At 35.5% G+C, this 17,602-nt stretch overlaps 1 protein-coding gene across 1 annotated transcript in view; it reads left to right on the top strand.

Annotated features, from left to right (window-relative positions):
* The window catches only part of TTC7B (tetratricopeptide repeat domain 7B), a 137,747-nt gene that overhangs the window by 84,653 nt on the left and 35,492 nt on the right, over nucleotides 1–17,602 (top strand). The window contains exons 15-19 of the mRNA XM_017813791.1: nucleotides 2,340–2,456; nucleotides 6,597–6,694; nucleotides 10,077–10,241; nucleotides 11,492–11,542; nucleotides 16,980–17,120. Of these exons, the coding sequence (XP_017669280.1) occupies nucleotides 2,340–2,456; nucleotides 6,597–6,694; nucleotides 10,077–10,241; nucleotides 11,492–11,542; nucleotides 16,980–17,120 (572 nt within the window). The remainder of the gene's footprint in view (nucleotides 1–2,339; nucleotides 2,457–6,596; nucleotides 6,695–10,076; nucleotides 10,242–11,491; nucleotides 11,543–16,979; nucleotides 17,121–17,602) is intronic.

Consider the following 17,602-nt stretch of genomic DNA (forward strand, 5'->3'; position numbering starts at 1 on the left):
TAAGCCACCAGCGTGCCTGTAGCAAATGTGGACAGAGCCTTCCCAAATCTTCGTTCGCGAAGCCTAGCCATGATGACTGATCCTGTGCCTTCTCTCTGCTACAAGATTCCTGAACATCTTAAATACTTGAAGACTGTTAATGTAAATTCAGTCTATCTGTAAACTGTACATAATAATGTATATATTATGATTACTGACTCTATATATATTATATATTATGATTAATGACTTGCAAATTCAGTGGTTCTGAATTGATTGTGTTCCATAACTTTTGTAAAGTGCTTTATGATCACAGATTTTAAAAAATTAAACTTCTATAGGCTCTTCAAAACGTAAAAAGTACTGTCTTTTACATACAGAGAAACAGGAGAGGGATTGTATAAGGTAGATTCCTGTGATTTTGGGTTTGGATTTTGAGGTAAAGGTCTTCTTTGGTGAGGGAGCTGTGTGCATGTGTTAAGGGTAAAATAGATGGAGGGGAGCATGAGGGAAGGAGGATGTTTTTGTCATTTTTCTTCTCTCTTCAGTAAAGTGATGGACAGACCTTGATGTTTTTTTCTTGCAGTGATATAGTCACAGTTAAACTAATATCTAGAGAGTACATCTCTGCCAAATGAAATATGACTTTAAATTATCTATATAGCTCCCTGTATGCTCAAATCCAATTTACTAATAGGAAGAAAGCTAAACTATCGTAACTGATTACTTTGTTCTGCGTTCTTTCAAGACATCAAGTGAGACTGCATATGACTGTATTTGCCTGACTTATCTACAGGTGCTCATTTTCTTAAACTAACTCAGTGACCTGCCTTTCGTTTCCTCCCCAGTCCCACAACACACATATTGTACACTTAAGGTAGTGTGATTCATTTTTAGGTTTACATGCTGGGTAGTTTCTGCAGAGGATGTTCAGTGCAACGCTAAAGCTTTAGCTACTGTAACTTGCTGAGGCACTTGATGTAATTTCTTATTCTTGAGAAAACTCTCTGGCAGTTTGCAATTACTATTAGCAGCCTCAAAGTGGGTATTTGGGATAAGAAACTTCTGAGCTTTCACACATGCCCACCCTCTACGCCCTTCTCAGTCTTCCCACACAAACCATATGAGCAATCATATAAATTTTTCACTTGGTATGATTAAGGTTGCACTGGAACAAAATGCCAAAGTACACCTGGGTTTAAAAAGGGAAAGTAGGCAAACAGTTTTATATCCACACTCTCCTCCTGCTTTGTGCTCTTTAATCCTGCAATTTACTAAAAATTGCTTTTAAATTAGTATTTTTCTGGTGTATTCTCTGTTCCCAGATGCTGGGGCTCCTATAAATGTGCATACCAATTGACTAGCTCCTTTATTATCACATTGCGTTTATATTCTTTAAATATCCAGGAAGGTGTCTAAGTTAGTCTCTGTGGAGAACCTTCAACGGGATACATGGAATATAAGAGGAATATGCAGTTGTCATCTTATGAGGCTGTGCACTTTATTTGTCTTGCTGCCATTAGAAACATCAACTTTGAAATCAGAATTAATTTATAGTGACTTCTGGCAAACATGTTTGCGTCCATTATGAATGGTTTGCTGCATATTTGATGGATGTTGTGCTGTCTTCAGACTCTCACTTGTAAATGTTCAAAATTGAAATTAAATATCAATTTTTGTGTCTGCTGATGTCAACATAATGCAGAGTGGAACTATGTTTTCTGGTTGACTTTACCAATGCTGACTAGTTCTCTTGAATCTTGTCTGGTGTAGTGGTGTCTTCTTCAGTATAGCCTCTTCCATTTTCCTGTAAGAGAACTTGATAACATAGGGAAGTAACTTGCATCAGTACCAAGTTATTTTCTTATGTGGGTTATATGTTAGATTACTGTCATTTGAGGCCAGTTAATACAAAATACTGTCCTTTCTTATGAAAGTAGTAAAGATTTTTTTTTTTTTTAGTGAAGACATAGAATCATAGGATGGCTTGGGTTGGAAGGATTTTGAAGATCCTCTAGTTCCAATCCCTCCTTCCCCACCGCTGCCCCTGGGCAGGGATGGGTGTCACTGTTCAGCGTGTGATGTACTGTTCTTAGTGCTCTTGCTAATTTCACTAAGCTACATTGTCTTCTCAACTGTTCTTTCTGTCCAGTTGAAAAGGCCATCATGTAAAAAGCACTGTTACTTTGGTGACATTACATATTTGACTTTATGTAATTACTTCATTAAACTATTACTTAAGTTATGACTATATTTGAAAGTATGTTTCCTCCAGTTTAGTGTGATGTTGACTATCTTTAAAAATGTTTTGCTTGAATGGGAATCTCTTTTCTTTCTCTTTTAATTTCCTTTTTCACTAGATTACTGTTTACAAAAGTCAAATTGGAGTCTCTGTGCAGAGGCCCAGATGAAGCACTCCTTACGTGTAAACACATGCTCCAGATTTGGAAATCGTGCTACAATCTCACTAACCCAAGGTAAGATGCTGTAGAATTCTAGGCTGCTCGCTGCCCTGCTCAGCAGGGCAATATTAGGTTAGCAGTCCTGCATTTGCTTGGTCTGGCATTTCATATGAACAAACTAATCCTCTGGGAATCTGGGGGATGAAGTGCAAAGACATCAGTTGATGGTCATGTAGAAGTACCCAGAGTTCTATGAAGTAAGGTATGCCAAAGCTAGTAAATTCTGGAGAGGTGAGCACTGCTTAGAGAGATTGGGTAACTCATCCATTCTCAACGTATTTGTATGGTCTTGGTTTTTTTCCCGATTTGGAGTTTTAGAGTCTTTTATATTGGTAAGCAGAGAGATTGCTGTAGTGGAAATATAGTTCAAGAATTTTCATTAAATAATATGAAAGAGGACTAGACATTAATTAAAACTAAAGCATCAGAGGTCATATGGATATGATATGCTTGCAAAGTAGCATGGCTTTTTTTTTTAAAGGAGGTCTTGCTTATGAACCTATTTAGGTCTTCAAAGGCATTACCAATCGATAAGTTGTTATAGTCCTGTTTGGGTTTCCAAAATGTTTTTGTGGAGGTCCTTTGCCATATATATTTAGCAAGCTGTGAAATAAATGGAAAGGCCACTTAGCAGAAATCCATGCTGGTACTATTCAACATGTTTATCGAGTACCTGAAGAAGAGGACAGGCAGAATTTTCTGCTATTTGGTTGTTTGAAGGGTTGACAGTTTCTGAAGAAGAGATGCTACAGCAGAAGAACTTTGTACCAGGTGGCATCAGATACCTGTGTAGCAGTATGATGAACACTGGCTGTTCAGTTTTTCCTCTAAATTGATCTCAGTTATGTAAATACATGAAACTCTTTAAGATTGAGAGCGCTGACCTAATGGCTGAAGAGGGACAATTGCTTCTCTCCTTAATGAGCTAGTGAGCAGTTGGGAGCAGGAAAGTTTGGAAGGTGTGGCAGGAAAAGCCTGGGAAGGGATTTGAGTCACTCGGAGCACACTGAGAGAGACCAATACTGCCTTGTGGAATAGGGAGCATCCCTCAGGGTGCAGAAAGCAAGTATGTCAGCAACCAGGAAGGCTTGAGCTCAATCGGTTTCAAGTCAAAGTCACTGAACGAGCAGCAGGGACCTGAGAGAAAATTTTTCTTTTACCTTGGTGGGTGGTGGTTTATTTTAGTTAGCTGGTTGTGTGTGTGGGCAGTGGGGGTTAAGAGTTTAGTATCAGAGTGCTGTGCTTTGCAGAATAGTTAAAATTTCTGTGTAATTTCAGAGAGGCTTTGCATGTACTCTGGCACAACTTTTCACCTTCCTTCTCTGCTGTGACATCTTCTACAGAGATCAGGGCTTTAATCATAGCTTGTCATTACTTTGTAGTTGTTGTTGTCTTTGTGCTAAGAGCTACTGTGCCATGTTAAACACACTTTTAATGCCTCCTTCAGACATCAGCGGTGACTGTGAAAATTTACTCTTGGCTGTGTCAGCTTCAAACAGCAGTGGTTGCTAATTCTCATCGCCATTCTTCAAGAACATCGAAGTGGAAAAATTAACAAGAACTACTTTGCATCTGATAGTTTTTCTGCTTTTTTTTAATCTTAACATTTAAATCTTTTCTTGAAGCTCTGGTGATGCGTTAAAATCAAGTTAGGAATGGAATGGACAGGAACTGTGGATAAGTGTCATGATGGAAGGAGATGGGTTTTCTAAATGACACATTCAGAGTTATATCAAACAGTGAATAAAGATACCGAGCTGTAATCTTTCTTTGGCTCATCTGTGTGAAATTTAAGGGCTGAATAACTTCATATGGTATTACAGTGATCCAGATCGGTCGGACTGGGGTAACAATTCTCACTGAGATCTGAAATGTGACTGAGAAGTTCTGTTCACCCGACTGCACTCCTGATATACTGAAGAATGATGATGCAGGATTGTTGTGAAAAGTTAAATTTTCCAAATTCTGCAATTTTAACATGCACTTCATTTTGCTGCAAAGCACCATTTGAAAATGTCTCCCACCGGAAATAATTGAAATTTTTTTTTAATAGTTCTTTAAGCCAATAATAAAAGGTCTTTTAATAACTTTAAACCTTTCTGGAATATTGTTTGTCAAAGGTTTAAATATCCTTTATGCTTATTTGAAGTATCTTCTTCTATTCTGATTTGGACTGAAAACTAATTTTGATGTCTCATTTTCCCAATGAGATAAGAAGTCACTTTTTTGATAAGCTGTGGTTTACATTAAATATTTCTTCTTCAATTCATCTGATTTTGTGCAATAAACTTGGGTTCAATGCCCTCAATAATATTTCAATAATAAAAATAAATTACAGATAACTAGATGTACAACACAAAGTGAGGGCCAAATGCCACAGTGTGCCTAAGATTTAGAACATTTTTTATTTTGTCTTCAGTTGACATACAAATTTTTTTCTCATGAGATGCTTAATATGAATTTAAAACTTTGTGCTGCAAGGCTTGGAAGGTTTAAATGTGTACCTCCAACCTGCTGCTTGAAGCGCATTAGAAAATATCCGAGTATTTTTCCACTTAGTTTGCATTAGGAAAACACAACAAACCACAATGGCAGAGCTGGTCTTAGAAGATACTTAGGCTAAGTGTGGCTTTCCTCATCAGCAACAATGTGGCACGTTGCTGCTTGTGGATTGAAGACAGCAATTACCAGAAAATTTATACCAACTGATGTAACAACTACAGATGATAGTGTGTGTCCCAGAAAGTTCCCTTGTGTTTCATGTGGATTGCTATAATAGTGTTATTTTGTAAGGAAATATTGCAGTACTGTTAGGTAATACAAAATTGTATTTATACCATTTAATAACAGTGGTAGAAAGAGGGGATGTTGTTTCACTGACTTTTGAAGTGTGCAACTCTAAGGAATTATTGAGGGGCTTCTTGACCTTCTCTCAGTTCAAATTTGTAAGGAGGGTGTTGTTAAATTAAGGCAGATGAAGAGATGTGCTGAATTCCAGTCTTGCAGTTTAGATTAAAGTTTCTCAGGCTTTACTTTAAACTAGGAGTTTTGTACAGGTTTTTCTCTTCAGTGAGAATCAGACAAAAGTTTGCACTCTCCAAAGCTGGGCTAACAGTTCAGTTGCTTTAAAGCTTAATTAATGTTTTTGGGGTGCTTTGTTCTCTATTTTTTTTAAATGAGACTTTTAAAAAGATATTCATTGATAGTGAGTAGTACCAGACTTACGATCCTAAAAATGAAATTACTTTATTAAGCATAGAATATTAAAAAAGGAATGCCCATATGTGCTTCCTCACACTTTGCTGACAACGTGTCTCAGTACTTGCCTCATCTTGAGGAGAAAGAGCACTTAGTTCTTCAGTCCCTGTTCTTCTGCTGAGTCTTTAATAGTAGTTCTAGGAGCTATTAGTTTTCCAGCAAGCATATTAACAAGAAACCTGAGGGGCAGATACTGAGTTACAGCTAATATAGAAATTAAGTGCATTTGTCCACAGGTGCAATGAGTGGAAATCACTGCTACTGCATAGGCTGTTAGATGTTAGAAGTGTTCAAAATGTTCCTACTGTGCTGTTAGGATCAAATTCAACATTAGGCAGTTAATATGCAAATGTGCCTATATTAAAAAAAAAATCAAAAAACAGGCAGCCCACCCCACAGCTCTGGAGATAATTGTGATGCTTTTTTATGTGAAGTGAAGTTATGGCATCTTTATAACATCTTTACCAAAAATTAGATGTCCTGAGTTTAGTGTTTCTCTTCAATCTGAGAGAGGTATGGATTTTCAAATTTACATCTGCCTTCTCGGCTTTCTGTGGTAGCTGTACTTCATATTATATAAATATTTAAGGCACAGTAGATCCTTTCTGTAGAGGTGTTAGTTATGAACCAAATTAAAAGCCATTATTTCCTTTGTGGTTGTATTAATTATGAAAACAGAATTGCTGAAGTAAATACAGGTTTAGTTTTGCTCAGCTTGATTCTGTTTCAATGCAACTGGCTTAATGCGCTATGAGTGGTTAGTGGTGCTTGGTACTAAATTTGGTCATAGCCAGAACTTTTATAGCAAGAACCTTTGTGGGAGTAGGGCAGCATGCAACTTGTATATCGGTGTAAAATTTTATTTTAATAGCTCACGATTTCTGTACTTCACTGCAGTGACTCCGGCCGCGGGAGCAGCCTGTTAGACAGAGCTATTGCTGACAGACGGCAGCTTAATACAATTACATTACCAGATTTCAGTGATCCTGAAACAGGTAAGAGCTACATTTGAACAATGAAATAGGTAAAATGGTATGGCCATAGCTAGGTTTTGCATTAGTTTTTTTAGTTTATTTTGCAAAATGAAGTTATATCTTCACTGTTATCATGTAAGTAGAAATAGACATTGTGTGATATATGATTTTTTCTTTTTTTATTTATGAAGTATTTGCTGACCACATTCTCTGTAAATATCTGTAGTATGGAACTTGCTGAGCTTAGTTGTCTTTTGTTACACAAGGGCTAAAAACTATTATTCTGAACTAGCCTATTTGCCAAAGTCCTGTGCTTTTCAGTCTGTTCGGTACTTGCACATTTTTGTTTACAAGGTAAATCAAAAAAATTTCAGAAGTTTTAATCTCAAAAAAATTGAAGACATTGTTGCTAATTAAATGAATTAAAATCTATGTTAAAATATAATTACATGGGTGGGTAGGCTTACTGTAGACATAGTTGACATTATAAGCAAAATTTATTATAAATTGTATATACTGTATTATTTTTATATACATATAAAAATTGTAGTACACAGGTGCACTACATAAAAATTAAGATTGTTACATGTCAGTAAATACTGACAATATGTCTTTTCCTATATTAATATATTCAGTTATCATAATGCAAACTAATATACCTTAAAACTTATACAGTCAGAAAGCATATGAGACATGCATTCTGTGAAGATTGCAGAAGGAATTGTGTAACTTTTACAGTATCTTGCTTGTGTTCTAAATTTTGAGAGTTTTCTCTTTTCTGGGTTTTATATGAAAACCATAGCATGTTTTTCCTGACACCTTTCAAGAGTGTATTTCTGTTTAATCACACTTTGACACAAACAGCTTATAGAAAAGTTTGCCAAACTATGAATATGAGTACATTTGACCCACAAGTTAAGATACATTGAAATGTGTAATGTGTATCTTTGTTTAGTATCAGAATTGTGCATTACATAAAAATCCAATTTATATATTTAACTTCTGAAAGTTAAAATTGGATTCAATGATCACTCAGTTTTGAATTTAAAATAAAGTAAAAGTGTTCTGTGCTTGCTATAGTGCAAACAGTTATGATTACAAAGATCAGGTCACCTGATTTCAAAGAATTGCAATATGTTATGGAATAATGTAGCTTGGTGCCCCTAATGTGGAATTTTATGTCTCCTTCTATTTGTGTAGTTAAAATGGGGAAGATGACATTATATCATTCTGTGGTGATCATTCTATATTCTGGTCTAGCTCATTGTTTCATTTTTAAGAACATATCTAGATTTTATAGGTTTCATTTACATATATAGATAGACATAGCTATAGATAAAATTTTATGCCTTCAAAAAAGTGCTTTTTGGGGAGGGGTGTTGTAAAAGGGCTTTTTGTGGTTAGTTGTGATTTTTTGTTTGTTATTTTTCCAGTGGGGACATACAGCTTTTGATCTACACCCCCAGGGTGTACTATTTTACATCTGCCACACTTGAGAGCATAGTGAATTGGTGCATTTTAAAGAGTGCAGATTCCTCAATGCTTTTAAGTAAAGATGAACCCTCATCCAAAATGGGGAGCTTTTCAAGAAACTTGCCCCAGATTCAAGTCCTGCAGACAATATCTTGATTGTAAAACAGGATCTCTGCATACATTCTGATTTTTCTGGCAGGTCCAAATTGTCTTTTTTCTGAATCTCAGCTGTGTTGCTAGAACTTCACTGTCAAGGAGAACAAGATGGGAAATTAAAATTATGGGGTCCCTTTTTGATTATTTATCTTATAAAAGGTAATTGTGAAGGATGGGGGAGTCCTTTTTTTTTTTTGAAATTGAGAGTTGGAGTTGGTTTTGTTTGTTGGTGGGTTTTTTCAGTTGTTCATTTTAGCAGAAGAAACCTTGTTGCAATACCAATACTCTGGTATGTTGCAATACCAGTTTCTGGCAAGGACTAGAGCTCTGTTATGTACTCTCTCAATATATATAAAAAAACTTCACATCCAGGATTTGTCCAGAATTTTTCTTCCAGAATATTATATAAAACTTTTGCAGGAATTAAAAGGTTATATATAAGAATGAAAGAAGTGAAGCTTGTCATAGTGTTCGAGAAAGCTTAAGCAGACTGTCAATAACATATTGTTCACAATAGGTAGATGATAAAAACAATAGGTGATCAGGATGTTAGACCTTTATAGGGTTGAAAGAGCTTATCTGCAAACTCTGTGGATCCACAGTGGTTAGAAATGCAGAAGGAATTTGACAAATAAATAAACGAATGTTAAAATGCAAGAAAGTTATTGCTGAAAATCCTCTTAGAATGAAAATGTTTGCTCCCTTCCTTGTTACACAGTGTAGTGCTACTTTGTGTATATGTGTGTATGCACGCAAATTTAGAAGTTTTTCCCTTCCTGACTTTGCTTGTCATCTATGATGATGATGCCATTTGCCTGTCTAGCCCTGAATTCAGTCAATCTAAATACCAAGAAATGAGAGCTAAAATTCAAATCTGAGCTCTTATGTATTTGAAATTTAATTTTTAAAATCCTTCAAAAAATCTAGGTTTGATGGGTGTAAATTCTTTTTTTTAGGTGTGTCAATTAAGCAGAAGTTGACATCTAAAAAAAAAGTTATTAAAAAACTGCTTTATATAGAGGTCTTACCAATATCATAATGATTAAGTTTAAATTTGTGTAGCCCTTGAATATCAAAAGAGTGTATTTTGAGTTTCTTACAAGGCCAGGCTGTTGATTCTAGTGCTCTGGTCAATAACTGTGCCAAATTTACTTTAAGTTTGCCCTCTGTTTCAGCTGACTTGCTGTGAGTGGCACGCACCTATGTTTGTATATGATGATGAAGGAAATAAATATAGAGGGGGGGCAAAAAAAGAGTTTTGATGAATCAATCACTGAAGTAAAATCTCATAGGGAGAGAGACACATTTCATATCCAAAAGTAGATATGTGTATGGAAATCACCAGAGACTCATTGGCTATTTGGTTAAGAGAAGTTGTATTCAATCTTTTAAAAAACAGAGTATTCAATTTGGTTGGAGTCCACTGAGTTTATTATAGGAAGAAACAATATTACTTTAGACTTTGGTCTTTATTTCCCCTTTAATTTATTTTTAAAATTTATGCATTAGAACATAGTGAAAAAAAAATCTTTATTTCACTTTTGTACTCTAGTTTAGTATAGAAGGAGAGTACATATAAGTAAAGGGGTATTTTTCATTGCTGTTGCTCTCAGAAGTGATATTTATTTTATGTAGAAGCCATTTCCATCTTACTGAATCGTGACACAAATGCTTTGCATTTTTGGCATCTATTAGTCCATTAAACCCTGTTGAATCTTTTTTCTTTCCTGCCCTCCCCACACCCCTTTATCATTCTCTTTGTTTCGCTTTTTAGCCTCTGATACTTCCTCATCTTCTCTCTCAAGAACAGAGTCTCCTCTCCAACTGTTTGTATCTTCTCATCTTCCTCATCCTCATCCTAAACCAGATATCTTTATCTGGCCCCATGCAGCCTCTCCATACTGTGACCAAGTTCCTGAGCCCCGTACACCTACTCGCTGTAAATTGGCTTTCTATTCCTGATGGGCATGTTTGTGCTGTATTTTTCTGATAATCTTCACAACTGATAAACTGTGTTTAAATAGATTATGTTTCAACAGAATGTCAATGAAATCCAGCCTTTCAGCTGCTTTTCGTACAAACTTTACATCAATGCTACTAGAGTAGTTCAGGTGGCAGGTTAAAATCAACACAGGTTTTCAGGCATTTCTTTTTAACTCCTTTTAACTTCTGTTAAATTGTCCTTCACTGATACCTTTATAAATAGCACTTTTTTGTCACTGAATTTACTGTAATCCAATCTTGATTGGGTTTTGACACCTAGTCTTTAAACTGATGTCATATCAAAGGTGTTAATTCCTAACAAAACATAGAAAATAAATCTTTGCATATTAGCAAAATTTACTTGTTAAAATAGCTGACATAAGACCAGAGTTTTGAAAACACTAGCTCGCTCATATGTAAGCCTGTAACTGGAAGTTCAGGAAAGCACTTCCTTCAGACTCGAGGAAATCCATGTCCTACAGAAGTTAAGTCTGACTTTCTTGAAGTATTTGAATACTGATTGACTTCTGTTGCAGGTTTGGGCATCGTTGAGTTGAACTTGCTCAGAGCTACTCTATGTATAAACAGTACATCCCAGTTAGCATTAATTGGCTTGTTCTTGTTCTTTCAAAGCTACAAGTTAACAAGAACCTACTCAAGAATGAAGGCAAACTGAAAGAACACTGAAGCCAAAGCACAGATTCGATTATGTGAAGCCCAGATTTTCCACTTCCAAGCTACTGTATCCTCAGGGAAAGGAGCTTCCACCATATGCATGAGAAGTAGCAGAACTATGAAAAAAAATAAAAAAGATATTGGAGTCCTTTGTATAGTGTCAAAACTTATTGAAAGTTAAAGCTGTCTGAGTAAGGAGCGGTTTCCCTAGATGCTTATAGTATGTTAGTATAGTTTCCAGGGCTGAAAAATCTCATGTTCTTTATCTTGCTCAATTCTTTTTTTTTCCCTAGTGAAAGAAGCCTAAGGCATTTTCTATCATCAACTTGACTTCTGTTGAACAGGAACATGACTTTAGAGGTGTAGCATCTTACCTAATTTTTTATTTCTTGAAATTCTGTAAACCTGATTTACAGTTTGAAGATTATCAGAAATCCTCTGGATTTCTTGGAGTTTTTGGCTTATATATACATATAACATTTTTTTTTCTTCTTACTTTGTGTTTTAATTTGTGGTTTGATCTGTCCAAAGGCAATCCATCAGATGCTTACTTTCATGGTTTTTACTCCCTTTTTTCAGTTTGTAAGTAGTATTCACTGTGCATTTCTATTAATTTCTCAAGGACTAAAATCACCTTTTCCTTTACCACAAAACGTACCTGTTTTGTCCATCAGTAGTGGAAGCTTTGATAGTGTGTAGAACAAGGCTGATGCTCTTTGCCCATTCAGAACCCTGAGGGCTGTAATCTTATGAGATCTGAATGCACTCAACTAACACTTGCATTTAATAATTAAAGAGGCAGTATTCATTTCTAGAGGACTGCAAATAAAGATATATTAGGAGGGTCTTGTGTACCATAATGGCCAGCTGCCAGTATGCTGTATTAGAGAAGATTTTATGCCGCTGCTGTTCCTAAAGGAGTATGTTGCAACTACTGTCATGAGTTATAATAAACTATTGCTTTATTTTGTGGTACAAATTTTACTTGTAGAATAAAGGAAGAGTACACTTTGAAATAATGAAATTATGAAGGCAAGCTCAATAAGAGAGAATTAAGAATATGGATCAATAAAAATAACTGCTGCTTTAATCAGGACGTTAAATAATATTCTTTTTCTTTAACCAGTTACCTTATAAAGCTGTGTGTTTAGCCTTGAATAGTAGATTATTTTTTTTTCATTGATTGATTTACCTTTTCATAAATTTTTATGGCGTAGTACAAGACCAATTTGATGAAGGAGAGAAAAGTAAGAAGATACATAAACCAACATGTTTGACAGGGACTAAGCAGAGAAAATCTTTTTCTAAGTGCTGAGAGGATGCTTTATCAATGATGCTGTCTGTACTTGACTGCTGTCATCTCCACGCATAACTTTGCAGCAAAACATAAGCTAGCTTTGTAATTTGTGATTGTGAAAGGTGTCTCAGACTCTTAATGAATTTTAAAAGAAAAAATTTTTAATTTTGGCTAAACCTACCAGTCTGTCTTATTAAATGCATCACTTGGGTGATGTATTAGTCCTGCAGAAGGTACTGCCTCTTTGTATCAAGCAATTGCTTTTCTTAGCATTGAGTTGTCTGTGTGTCACATCACTAATGTTCTTACTGCCAACTGTGTGCATGTAAAGTTGAAAGTCGTGGGGTTTTTCCTCTTTTTTCCTGCATGAGCATTGCAGTTAAAGTATTTTTTCTAAATGTAAATGTTGAAATGTTGAAAACATGATGAATGTAAAGCTGTTGAGTAATATTCTCTTTTACGGCATAAAAAGAAAACCTGCCATAGTGCTTTTATCAGTTGGTATGAACATGTTCCATGGAAGATGATAGTCCAGTCTTTTACTCATTTTCAGAAGGAAAATTGGATGTTCATAACAAAGTGATTTTGTTTTTCTCCAAGCTTGCATTCCAGATAGGTGCTCTTAGAGTCCACGTATTAGTCTATGTCCATCAGGCTACATTGTGAAGAATTTATGAGGAAATGACCAAGAAAAGAACTGAAGAAATCATAACACGTTCATTTACATAGGGTGACTTATAAATGGTATTTAATAGATGGGTTCATGTAGACTCTCCTGTAATATTTAAGAAAAAGCTGAAGAGAGTAAGTTGAATGCTTTATTCACAAAAGTTGTACTGTAGGTGTGACTTGGAAGAGAAAGGTTTCTGTGAGATGACTTAACTTCTTGGTTAAATTGTGTTTGTTCAAGGCTGTTGGTAGGTTTTCTATTTGAGATTTAGTTGAAACACAGAATCTGCAACGTGGTTGCTGCAGCCTGTATGTTAGTATGGTGAGTAGAAACTGTAAATTCTAGACCAGTGCCATTATAGGAAACATGAGTGGGAGGTTATTGGATTTTTATTTAGGAACATTTTGACATGGTTAAGACCTTCTGTCACAGTTTGCAGTGTGCAATGTGATTGTGATTCTAGATGTTAACCAAAAAGTTAGCTCGGTTGGTTAGAGCATAGTGCTAATAACAAAGATTGTGGGATTGATCCCTGTATGGGCCATTCACTTAAGAGTTGGACTCAATGATCCATGTGGGTCCCTTCCAACTCAGAATATTCTGTGATTTAAAGTACTTTAAGTAGTGAATTCTAGATCTTGCAAAGACAGTTCCTGTTTCACACTTGGCCTTTTGTAGTATAAACAAGCTTCAGAGCAAATCTAACTAAATAAAAGCGAGTAGCCGGAATCTATTTGGTGATATAATACTTTTCCAGACCTCATGCTTTTCTATCTCAAAATAAACACTTTTTGCTGCTTGTGGTATTTTGAGGGAATTTTTTCTTGATTCTTAAGTGTCATGCTCTAACAGCAGGTATAGAAGTTGTCTAGAAGAGGAAGGATGTTTGTGTGCGTGAAAGATGTGGTAAAATTTTAAATCAGAAATTGCTGCTACTCTATCTGAGCATTTGAAGGAAGCTACAACAGTGAATTGTAACACTGAAAGTGAGGCTATGTTTATGTTTGGCTGTTGGGTGCTGAACTCAGACCAGTGAAAGCAAAGTGCAGATAAGACTGGGAAGAGAGAGCAGAGCTTACAGTGAAACTATCAGGGAGCCACCAAATAAGTAACTGGCTGTGTAGGATCTGTGAGGCCTCAAGCAGACTTCAAGATGACTTCAGGACCTATACCTTACCCTCAGTTTCTCATAAACCACTTTGTATGTTTAGCAGTTGTAGTTGAAATTACTGTATGTTTTAGAATTGTAATGTAAATATAAAAATCTGAATCTGGGCATCCTGGGCTAGAACAAGGAACAAAGAATTCAGTAAGTTAGTTCTAGTAAGAAAAGGCAGGAATAAAATTGGAAGGAAGGCAGGAAAAAGCTTTTTAGTACAGAAGATCTTTAAATGATTTTTAGTTGTCTGCAAAATTAAAGTTTACTAAATGTGTTTTAACAGAAGGAGGCAGAAATGAGTCAGATGACAGCTAATTGTGGCTATACTGAAGAAGTATTTACGGGTTTATGAGTTAGAGCTATCAACATGAGTGCAATGTACCTGAAAGATGCCCGACTGGACAGTGTTGGAAAAAAAAAAAAAAGAAAGAAAAAGGGTTATAGCAAAGATGTAAATGTATGGTAAAGTATACAGTGAATGTGCTGATTAGATATGCAAGGCTGTACTAGAGGTCATCCTTCCTTCTTTTGTAACCCTGTCCTTGATATCTCTCTTAACCAATGCAAAGAGGGTTATTAAAGAAACAAAACCAAATAAAAAAAGCACAATTATCAATGGTCTTCGCTGTTTTGTGACATCCTTAAGTTCACTACATTTTAAATAAGACTGCAGTGTGAAAGATTTCAAGGGCTGGAATTCCCAAACGAAAAGTTTACACCAAGTTTCTTTGTATGCTGCTTAACATTGATCTTCAATCTTGAACCCCAAGAATCTACTTGTTTGCAATATTGTTTAAATTTAGTTGATTATATTGAATAATCTACAGCCTGAGTTTCTAAAAGTCTAGAAGACTTGCTGTGTATATGTGTATCTTATCTTCAGAGAACTAATTGCTGCAATATGTTAAGGATTACCTCTTTCCTAAGGAGGAAATATAAACAATTTGAATAATACCACTTAAAAAAAATTTTTCTAAGAAGATATTTTATGTTTTTTTCCTCTTTTTTGTGCCACTTAGTATAAAATCCAGGGTAGGAAGCGCTCAGTATCCACTCTGTTTTAATTTTAATATAGGTGGCGCTGAAACTCATAAGAATTTTATCACAGTATAGGGGTTTTTTATTAATAAATTGATGTACAAAAAGTTTTAATAATATATTGCCATATGTGCTTTATGGTTAAGTACTAGAGGCTTAAAATCTAACAGCACATTTTTGACATGAAATTACTTGTGGCCTGGCTAGCAGCCAGAGTCCTTGCTTTACACAGTGGAAAGTATAGGCACTTTTCAATACTAAATTGCATACTTGCTTTTCAGAAGGAAGGGATTAGATAATCTCCTTTGTGTCAATGAATCGCACCTTTTCTTTACAAATTGTTCTGGAGAGACAAGAAGCCTCTTTCACTGTTAGTCCCCTGAAGGGTAAGAAGTGACAGTCTTCAGTGAGGTGCATTTAGAGAAACGGCTGTCAGACAAGAAAAGGGTTGCTGATGACTAGTACTTATTTATGGTTCCCTTGCTAGTATTTTACTTGAAATACACTCCATGTAAGAGTGTAAGAACTTAAACATTTTTATTTCTTCAGAAGTCAAACCTTAAAATAAGATACGCCAAAACTTTAGTGAATGTTCAGCTGTGAAGGCTGGAGTTTGAGTTGTTTCATCAACCAGTAAAGGCGAGCAAGCTCCACTGCCACATACTGTTTCAGATCTCCCAGGCAATTCCTTTTCATAATGATATGAAATGCTAATTATGTCCTGTGCTGCTTTTCACTTGTTTCTGTCACTTAAAGGAAATATGATGCACAGTTTCAGACAAACTTCCTCCTAATCTATATACTGGGAGTTTCTCATGCTTTCTGGTTTTCTGATTTATCTTGTCACACTTAAGAACGTATGTTTTATGTGGCAGATCTCTTCTTTAAAATTCCCATGATACTGAGCGTAAAGGTTTTGTGTATTTCATGACTTCTAGTGATGAGGACAAACTTTTGGGGTGCAGTTCAACTTTTACAGGAATCAGTTCTTTCTTTTATAGTATCTGCAGAACATTTTACTGTCATTATTTATTAATCAGGTCTAGTGAGTCTGAGATTTTGTAATTTGTAATTATAAAACAATTAGAAATATGTTGAGACTTAGATGACAAGAAGGGGTGTCGCTTAAAATATTCATGTTCTTGATTTTAAAAGAAAATCACTACTGGATATGCTGGCAGTAAGTAGCAATCAAAGGTACAATTGCCATTAGGTATTCTCTAGCCATGGCAGCTTTTATCCTTAGTGTACCTTGGGAATGTTCTTTAAGCAAGGGACTTTTTTGCCACAAGGCATTTTAACTCAGACTTCTTGATTAGTCGAGTTTTACATTCAGTGCAGTGTAGTTGTGCATTTGTGATGGGGTATGTTGTGATTGTCTTGTGTATTTTAGTTCTCTTTTTTTTTTTTTACTCTGTTATTAGTCTTAAAATAATCCTCTAATTGCACTCTATGGAAAGACATAGCAAATACTAACATCAAAGTGCATGCAGCAACCTGAAGACTATAGTGTACAATACCATCACAAACCTTTTTTGGATTGTACATTGCCAGAAAAGAAGTGTCAAGTTTAATAGAGAGTATTCATAGTAGCAACCCAAAAAAGCATCAGGTATAGTTACCAATGTCCAGTGTGTTTTTTATATAGTCTTTCAGACAAGAATAAAAGTTTTCATAAGAAGGAAATTTACCCTGACATTTAAAAAAAACTTCTCTAAATTGGTAAATGCAAATTAAATATGAGGAATTTGGGGTAAAGCCTCTTATGAAAAGGGTCACTGTTAAATGTTTTATGCAACGTACATGGCCTTTGTTCTTTCTATGATGGTAAATTTTTTTTTTATTGTTTCTGCAGGTTCAGTCCATGCCACATCAATAGCAGCTTCCAGAGTGGAGCAAGCATTGTCCGAGGTTGCTTCATCTCTGCAAAGCAGTGCCCCTAAACAAGGTCCCCTGCATCCTTGGATGACTCTGGCTCAAATATGGCTTCATGCAGGTATTATGAAAGTAAAATTTATTTTTCTTTGTCCTCCTCTTTCTTGCTAGCCTGAGGACTTGCAAAAATCTGTTTGTTTCATTCAGAATCTGTTATCACTTATCAGATCAAATGTTTTCCAGGTATGTGGCACTGAAGCAAACCAAGAAACTAGAGTTGTTCTGTATGTAAGGCAGTTTATAAAAGATAAGACAGTACTTTTAGAATGCAGTTGTTATCAATGGAGTCATATCTTCTGTAGAACAAAAGGAACACTCTCTCCCTTATCCCTGAAGAATTTAATTTCTGATGTACATAGAGAATCTTAGTATATGGAAAATTAGGTGTCCTGATTCCGTTGAATGCAAAAAGATGTTTGTAAGATTATTGAATAGAGTTCTTGTAACTACAGATCTTTATAATTGGAAATAAATAACTCTGCATATGTGGGGAAAAAAACAGTAGTAGTTGAGCAACCTGTCCCTTGAAGCTGTGATAATGAG

Source organism: Lepidothrix coronata, unplaced genomic scaffold (assembly GCF_001604755.1).
Source record: "Lepidothrix coronata isolate B3197 unplaced genomic scaffold, Lepidothrix_coronata-1.0 Scaffold43, whole genome shotgun sequence".
NCBI lineage: Eukaryota > Metazoa > Chordata > Aves > Passeriformes > Pipridae > Lepidothrix > Lepidothrix coronata.